Source organism: Terrapene carolina, unplaced genomic scaffold (assembly GCF_002925995.2).
Source record: "Terrapene carolina triunguis isolate 2854851 unplaced genomic scaffold, T_m_triunguis-2.0 Scaffold33723, whole genome shotgun sequence".
Classification (NCBI taxonomy): Eukaryota; Metazoa; Chordata; order Testudines; family Emydidae; genus Terrapene; species Terrapene triunguis.
In genome coordinates, this window is record NW_020698074.1 from 7,460 (window position 1) to 15,720 (window position 8,261).

The 8,261-nt window shown below is 41.0% G+C and overlaps 1 protein-coding gene across 1 annotated transcript; it reads right to left on the reverse strand.

Annotated features, from left to right (window-relative positions):
- Window positions 1-556: 556 nt before the first annotated feature.
- Window positions 557-7,783, reverse strand: LOC113409505 (probable serine carboxypeptidase CPVL; the record flags this gene model as incomplete). Its single annotated transcript, XM_026663500.2, has 3 exons — window positions 7,581-7,783; window positions 5,811-5,929; window positions 557-671 (listed from the first exon to the last, which is right to left on the reverse strand). Coding segments are annotated over exons 1-3 (424 nt in total), but the record flags the coding sequence as incomplete, so codon positions are not given.
- Between the last annotated feature and the right edge of the window lie 478 nt (window positions 7,784-8,261).

Genomic DNA, 8,261 nt, shown 5'->3' on the forward strand with positions numbered 1-8,261 from the left:
TAACGTTTCTTAAATCTTTAGTTAGCTTCCTGTGTTGAAATAAAATACGTACCAAAATATGTACAAAACAAATAGTATCAGAAGATAAACCAAATAGTTTTCAAATTGCCTCAAAAGGACAAATTTAAAATTGCTCCAGGTCACACATGCACAGCAATAAGAATAGAGAAAAATTAAATAATTCCATGCCTATAAGTATGTTAAAACTCTTCACTGCAAGGCATAAAGCGAAGGCTATGCCTACACTATAGAGCCTATGCTGGCAAAGCCACCTAGTGTAGACACAGTATACACCAACAGAAGTAGTTTATTCTACCAGTGTTGGAACACCACCTCCCCAAACGATGATAGTTATGCTGACAGAAGCATTCTTCTGTTGGCACAGCTGCATCTACACTGGGGGTTTTGTTAGCATATCTTTGTCAGTCAGGGTTGTAGTTTTTTCACACCCTTGACCAGATAGCTATACCAATTTAAGTTTTAAGCGTAGACCAAGCCTAAGTAATAGGGAAAAAAAAAGACTCTTCAGAATTCACAGAACCCAAGCAATGCTTACATCTGAGATTCTTGTCAACAACATATGGGCCATGTTCAACAAAAAGCCCAAACATTGATGTTCCTCCTGGTCCACCTTGGAGCCAAAGAAGGACCGGGGCATCCTCTGGCTGCACCTGTTTAAAGAAGAGACAAAAGAAATAGACGCCATTATACTATGGGCTGATCTACACTACCGCTTAAGTCAATGTAACTTAGTGCTCTCCTGTCAGCATAATTCATCTTCACCAGACACACCACATTGGTACAGCTGCACCTATGCAGTGTAGTAATGTAGACTTGTCCTATGTGAAAAGAAATACACATTATTTGTTAGCCTTTTAGAATCTTTAAGGGTCTGTCTATGCTGCAGCTGGGAAGATGTGATTCCCCACACATGTAGACAGACTCGCACTAGCTCAGCTCATGCTAGCGAACGGAGAATAGAGTAGTGTGATTGTAATAGCACTGGTGGCATCTTGGGCTAGCCACCCGAGCTCAAATCCAAGGTGTTGGGCAAGCATGACTCAGGTGGCTAGTGCAAGCCACCATCAATGTCACAATGTCCACACTGCTATTTTTAGCAGGCTAGCTACAGCTAGCCTAGCACGAGTCTGTCTACCCGGGCTGGGAATCATACCTCCCAGTTGCAATATTGACATACCCTGAGTATCTTACAAATCTCTCTGTATGCATGATTTGTCTATGGGGGGTGCTTGCCCCAAAAATAGCTACTGCTAGGGAGAGCCAGACAGTCTCTCCCAACAGTCAATGGGCAAGCTTCAGGAATGGTGAAGAGGAAGAGGAAGAGGCAGGTTTCAAAGTCTCCCATTCCAGAAGTAAAGAATGATTGGGACTTATGTTGGGAGCAGATGGAAAAAACAGAGACTTGATAAGTAGCCAGGATATAGTGGGTTGCAGAAAAACAGAGTTGTGGGAGAGAGAATTGAGAGTAGTTATGATTATTTACGATTTGCACTGCAATCCTATCTAGTGGCTCTATTCACGAATCAGGGCCCCATTGTACAAACACAACAAAAAGTCAGTCCCTGCCTCAAAGGGCTTAAAATCCAAGTATAAGACAACAGATCAAGCCAAGAGGAGTAAAAGATAACAATAAGAAAAGAGTAGTCAGTGGTATGGCACAGAGCAGCAGGTGATGGGAACTGAAAAATGCTCATTGTTAGTTTCACTTAACTGTTCCTAGCTGATTTCATTTTATTCACACTAGCAGAATATTTACTGCAGGAAAATGTTTAAGCTTTTTTCAACAGAGTTTTAATTTTTTTTCTTTTATGCAAAATCTTTCAAAACAGAAGGCATCATAAGGTCCCACTCCCCCTTCTGTGTTTTTGAATGGTTTACAGCAGACCATCTCAATTTAATAGGAATAGGATTTCTGAAAAAGTTTTCTTGATTTCACCAGAACTCCAGCATTAAGAACAAATTTTTCAAAAGTGCCTAAATCCCATTTTCAAAAGTGACTTAAACCGAGGAGCCTAAGTCCCGTTGACTTCAAAAGTGCCTCTTTGGAAAATGGGACCTAGGGCAAAAAATATTCAAAGGTGCCTAAGTCTACCATTTCTTTATCAAGAAGGCCAGTAGAACCTAGAAACACACTATGAAATACCAAATACATTAATATCTTTTAATAAAGTGTCTTCTACCAACAGAAAAAACATCATTTAAGGGCAGCTACTGATGATATTAATAAGTGTATATTCAATTGGACTTCTGTGGTAGCTGTTCTCTGAATTCTTCTGGTGCCTCCTAGAGGCCATTTGTTTAATTTGCTGAAAGCAAAAAAAAAAGTTTAACTATAGATAGTTTTAAAAAAAACTACTGAGTACATTTTTCTTTCACTCTGCAGCACTAATTTGCTTCTTTTGTGCAACAGGTAAAAAGAACTGTTAACTGGTTTCTCCAGTCTTAAGTAGCAACCCTCTGTTAAAGGCTCCTTCTCGAGTCAGTTCTGTATAAATAATGTTATCCAAGTAGGAAGATCAGGAATATGGCAGGTTATTTAACAAGAGTATTGAATATAGAAACAGTGGGGCTGTCACAACAGCACCCAGGATTAGTGGATTTAAAGCCATTTTACAAGTTAATATTGTTAGAGCACATCCTTCTTATAAGTTGTCTATTGTTATTCACAGAGCAAAGTTCTCTTTCCCTAAGACATTCCGAAGTTAACTCATACTAATAAAGGCTTAAAAACCATGATGCAATGGGACTTGTCGGCCTGATGGCCTCAATTTTATCTCCATTTAAGTTCACTGTTCTGAGATTTCATTATTTGTACTGTTTTCTGAATTCCATCCTGACAGGGGCTTGCTAATGACCCACAAGCCATTTTTCTTGTATTATACAGAACTGTCTTTCTGTAAAATATTTTGAGTTCTCATTGATAATTCTTTTCAGAGCTTTTTAATGCCCCATTTTATAGACATCCAGGCCCAATCCTCAGCTGCTGTAAATTGTCTTCATGCCATTGCAGTCAATGGAGCATTTCAAAATTTACATCATCTGAGGATTTGGCCCCTGGTTTGTATAACTGGACAGTGTCTCTAAAATCAGAAAGTTAGTATGGGAAAAGCTGGTTTCCCTGAAGACTTGGGGCAAAATCTTAGCCCCACTAAAGACCATGTCAAAACTCCTATTAACTCCAACTGGGTCAGGATTTCACCCAGTGGGTGGGTGTTGATTGTGCAACAATATATGCTGGAACTTTCTTTCGCAGAGGTGCAGCCCATTCTATTCCAGAGTCTCTTTGCACCTTCCCCCACATCCTTTTGAAGAATCATATGTCAAAAAAAACAGAAAGCAAAATTTGCCAATTTAAGATTAACTGACTTGCATTAGACCAAATACCCCTCATGTTATCAGCTGCTGATCCAAGAATGAACTTTTTAGCTTTTTTCAGCCACATTCTGTGTTACCTCTTTAGGAAAGAGGTTTCTCTTGTTGGCGGTGAGAAGCCTTACAAGACTTGAATGACTGTTTAGTAATTTTGAGAGATAACATTCTTTCCACACTTCCAGGGCCGGCTGCCGCCCCAAGCAAAAAAAATAAAAAAAAAGCCGCGATCGGCAGCGGCAGTTCAGCGGCAGGTCCTTCGCTCCTAGAGGGAGTGAGGGACCTGCTGCCCCCGAATTGCCGCAGGTGCCCTCCCTCTCCCTTGGCCGCCCCAAGCACCTGCTTGTTAAGCTGGTGCCTGGAGCCGGCCCTGCACACTTCATATATTATTACTCCTTCACAGTGGAATATTAGGCATTTTAGAGGTGTTGGCATAACTGGCCCATTTAATTGCTTACTAAATACCCAAGAGGTGAATAAAACTGGCAGGTGTTTAAGTCTTAGTGAGGTCCAACAACAGAACAGGGACTATTGGTTGGCACAGAAAGAAATTAAATTAAGTAAAGGGTGGGGAAAGATAAGAGAAAGGGAAATGCCAAAGGAAGAATAGTTTGCTGAAGTTTTTGAATTTGGGGATGAAGAGAACAGGTTACACCCTGAAAAGCGAAGTTTATAAATATGTAAGGCAAAGCATTTAGATACCACTTTTCCTAACTTTAGTGAAGTCAACTATTCTATTAATTCTTCCCTCAGTTCCTTCACATCCTCTGTAGCAGAATGTTTTCCTTGTTTCAACAGGACAATCCTCTGATACCTCACCCTCTTAACAATGCTTTCTTGAGGACAGGAAAGATCTTAACACACACTACTTGGCACCCCTGTACCTAAGGAATATAGCTCTCTAAGTAAGTTTTATTTACATAAATTCTTGAGACAGAGACCAGATGTCTGATCAGCCACCTGAAAAAGTCAAAACAGCTAGATATTATTTTGTGAAGACCCAGCTATAGAACACAACAAGGGCAGCTAGAGCAAAACAGCCATAGTGCACAAGGCCAAACATAGTATGCAAGAGTCAGACTAGTCAGTTACATCAACGCATGGAGCCTAGTGATTAGACAAATAAATAGCTATCTAAAATGGAAGATTCTAAGTAGTTGTAGACACTAACTTCTTTTCAACAGTGACAAAAGTGTGGATAAGCAAACTTTCTGAAATCAGTCAAATCCCTACAACTACCACTAACTATCACGGTCCATGCTCTGAGATACTTAACTAATCTTGGGGCTATCACCTTGCCTTATGTCTCAAAGCCACTTCCCCCTTTAGATAGAGGCATAATTTAAAATGCCATTATACAAGCTGGTACAGCACATCAGTATCCTCTCAGAGAAAAAAAATATAGCGTGATAGACCTGGGCTAGTTGATTTTAGGGGGTTTGGGTTTTTTTTTTTTATTAATGAACTATATACACCTGTTGGAGATTGCACACACCATACATCCTCACAATGGATTTATGTTGCTAACAGTCTGGAAAATATCAGCTCTCTAAGGTTCAATACTATATTTCAATACAGCTTCCCCTACATTCTCTAGTAATTTCAGAATATTAAATGAATCCCCCTGCAATCTAATAGTTAGAGCAATACTGAACGCCAAGATTAGAAAGTTACACGGATTTTCCCCGTTTTAAAAAAAAAAGTCATCCAAGATTTATTTTTAAGAGAACAAAGTTACGATGACAAGCTTTCTATCCTATACATGATGAAATGGGGATAATTAGAGCTTGGGATAATTCTCAGCTAAAGAACAGATTGACAAAAGTCCAATCTATACAGGAGACATAATAAGGAAGAGGCAGAAGGTTACAAACAAGAAGGCTAGGGAGATCAAGGACAAGGACGAGAATAGCACAGTGTGGGTAAAGATACAAGAAATGTATTAGCAATAACGAAAATGATAACCATTTCATTCTCACTGTTGCCTGTTTCTATAAAAAGTTGCTTAGGAAAACCCCTCTAGAAGCAGCTTCCCTACATTACAGCAAGTTTACACAAGTTTAATACACACACACACACACACAAACTGATCTGAGATCAATTTTGGACTTCTCAAATCAGTCTACAGCCATTTCCAGACAACCTGCAGCCACCTAGAATGTTGTGGCTGGGGAAAAGAAGGAGGTAAAGTACAAGCAATCCTTTCAAGAGGAATTTATTGTGTTGTCTGGTTACCATTAAATAGATGTTCACCCTTATTAAATAGATGTTCATGTTTGGCTTGTGTTATGCCTAGCTTTCAAGGTAAAGTACTGCTATTCTGTAGTCAGCTTTCTGTTGTAAATACACTAAGCAATGCCATCAAGTGGCGGGGCGGGGTTAAATGGCACAGGAGTATTTCATCTCAATAGTACGTTTACCTCAGCAGGGAAGAACCAGAAGAAGAGATTGCTGTTGTGAGTCTTGTTCACTGTGAGATAGCCAGAGTAACTCTTCACATTTACTCCTTGGAGAGGCCCAACCAAACTTAACTGCCTTCCTAGAGAGAGACAAAAAAGATTGAAACAAACATTAATAAAGAGAGGGGTATTCAGGTTAACATGTCTGTCATTACAAGGTATAAACCCAGGGACATGCAGATTCCTTACTGACCAGAGAAGAAGAGAACAGGGAGGGAACAACCCACTACCCACTCCCCTCCCATAGCAAATACTACCCCTCAAGCAGCCATACTTCCTGGAGCCTACCCTTTCTCCATGGGATCTGGAATGGGAATTCATCACTCTGAAGACCTCAGTTGTGAATGAGAGGCAACATCCAAGAGCGCTTCTGGTTCTCAAAATTTTCATAGCCTGAATACAGAAATGCCTCCCTCTTCCTCAGCGTTAAGTATATTAGTGGGATTCTAAGATGCAAAGCTCCAAAACTGAAATTTCCCAAAGACTGGGATGGTTCAGATTCTGTGTGCCATGTCTAGAGATGGGCCTGAACTTAGAATTTACATATATCTCAATTCTACATTTACTACAAACACACATGTACAGCAGTCAGGGCTCTATCTGAAGGGGAAGAACACTGATCCCCTTACTAAAAAGCAACAAGTAAAACAGATACAAGAAAAGCAATGGAGGCTACGTCTTCACTACCCGCCGATCCGGCGGGTAGCAATCGGTTTATCGGGGATCGACTTACCGCGTCTCGTGAGGACGCGGTAAAATCGATCCCTGATGGCTCTACCGTCGACTCCGGAAATCCACCTCGACAAGAGGCGGTAGCGGAGTCGGCGGCAGCGGTCGGCTTTCCCCCGTCCTCACCGCCAGGTAAGCCGACCTAAAATACGCAACTTCAGCTACGGTATTCACGTAGCTGAAGTTGCGTATCTTAGGTTGGAACCCCGCTGTAGTGTAGACCTAGCCGGAGTTTCTCTCATCAATCAGGCCCTCTCTAGGATGCAACTTTTCTTGTATAAGAGGCAACATCTGAACATCAGCTTAGTCAGCTCCTACATCCATGTCATTTGCCACATTTGTACCAATTTAAGTGAACAATTTTAGAGGTGTTAAAATGAGATTGTGCTTTAACTAGTGAGATTTTACTCATCAAAATTCTTATTCTTCTATCTCTGTACTTCTCAAGGCACTTCCATAGCAGAGGGCTATAGTTAGGCCTCAAGTTTCTAATACCTCAATTCTTTTAAAAGACTATTTTACATTATGTTTAGTAGTATTTTATGTAGCATCACGGCTAACTAAATCTGCACTTGCCAAGTGAACAGTTCATTAAGCTGCACGATCTCCTTATTGTTCAATGTCTACACGGGGATAAAAGCCCCGCACCACAGCTGCAGCTAATCCAGGTCAGCTGACTTGGGCTCAGGCTGCCGGACTAAAATTTGCTGTGTAGAAATTCAGGCTCAGGCTGTATCCTGAACTCTGGGACCCTCCATCCTCACAGAGCTCAGGCGCCAGCCCAAGCCCAAACATCTACACAGCAATTTTTCATCCCCGGAGCCCAAGTCAGCTGACCTGGGCCAGCCACAGGTTTATTTGTCTTTGTGTAGACATACCCTATAGCTTCCAAGCTTCAGTAATCAACAGCTGTTCCCAGTCATTAGTGCAAGTTAGTACGGTTACAGAAAGTTTAGAAAGAGGTAAGTTTTCTAGGCAGGTAACTTGTAAACGTCTTCTTACCTTCCTCAATTCTCCCACTTTCAATATAAGGGGTAAGGAAGAGTGGCTGCCCTGGGTCTCCTCTTGATGGTGTGGAACACAGGATTCTTTTAAACATGTTGCGAAAGACACTCCATTGTTTATGAGCACAACCTAGCTTGAAGGTCAGACTCAGGCTCAGCAAAGTCAGCAGAACAGTCGCCTTCCACATTTTGTCATTTAATCCCCCTAGAAAAGAAAGCGTACCACAAGTCAGACACAAAAAGGAATTTGCTGCTGCAATCCCTTTGTTTTGCTTAATGGTTTGTCATGTCATATAGTTTTATCCCCATCTTAACACATGTATTAGGAATCCTCTAGGCACCCATTATCTAATATCTAATGCAGAACAAAGCACTTTCACTTCTGTAAGTTGTTCTCACTTCCACAGCAATAAAGCAGAAGTATGGAGAGTTGCTGCTGTCTTACAAGCACAAAGCAGACAACTTGTACTACTGAGGGGAAACCGGAAAGCTGTCACAAATATTCTTAAGAGGCGAGATCCGACATCAGTAATATTATTCTTAAACCAGAGAGCGGCCCAAACTACAGAGTACAAGTTTTGCTCTTTAGTATCTTGAACTTTGGAGTTTTTTTCCCTCTGGGATATTGGCTCAGGCCCACACCCACATCAGAGTTAAAAAAGTGATTTTTGCATTTTAA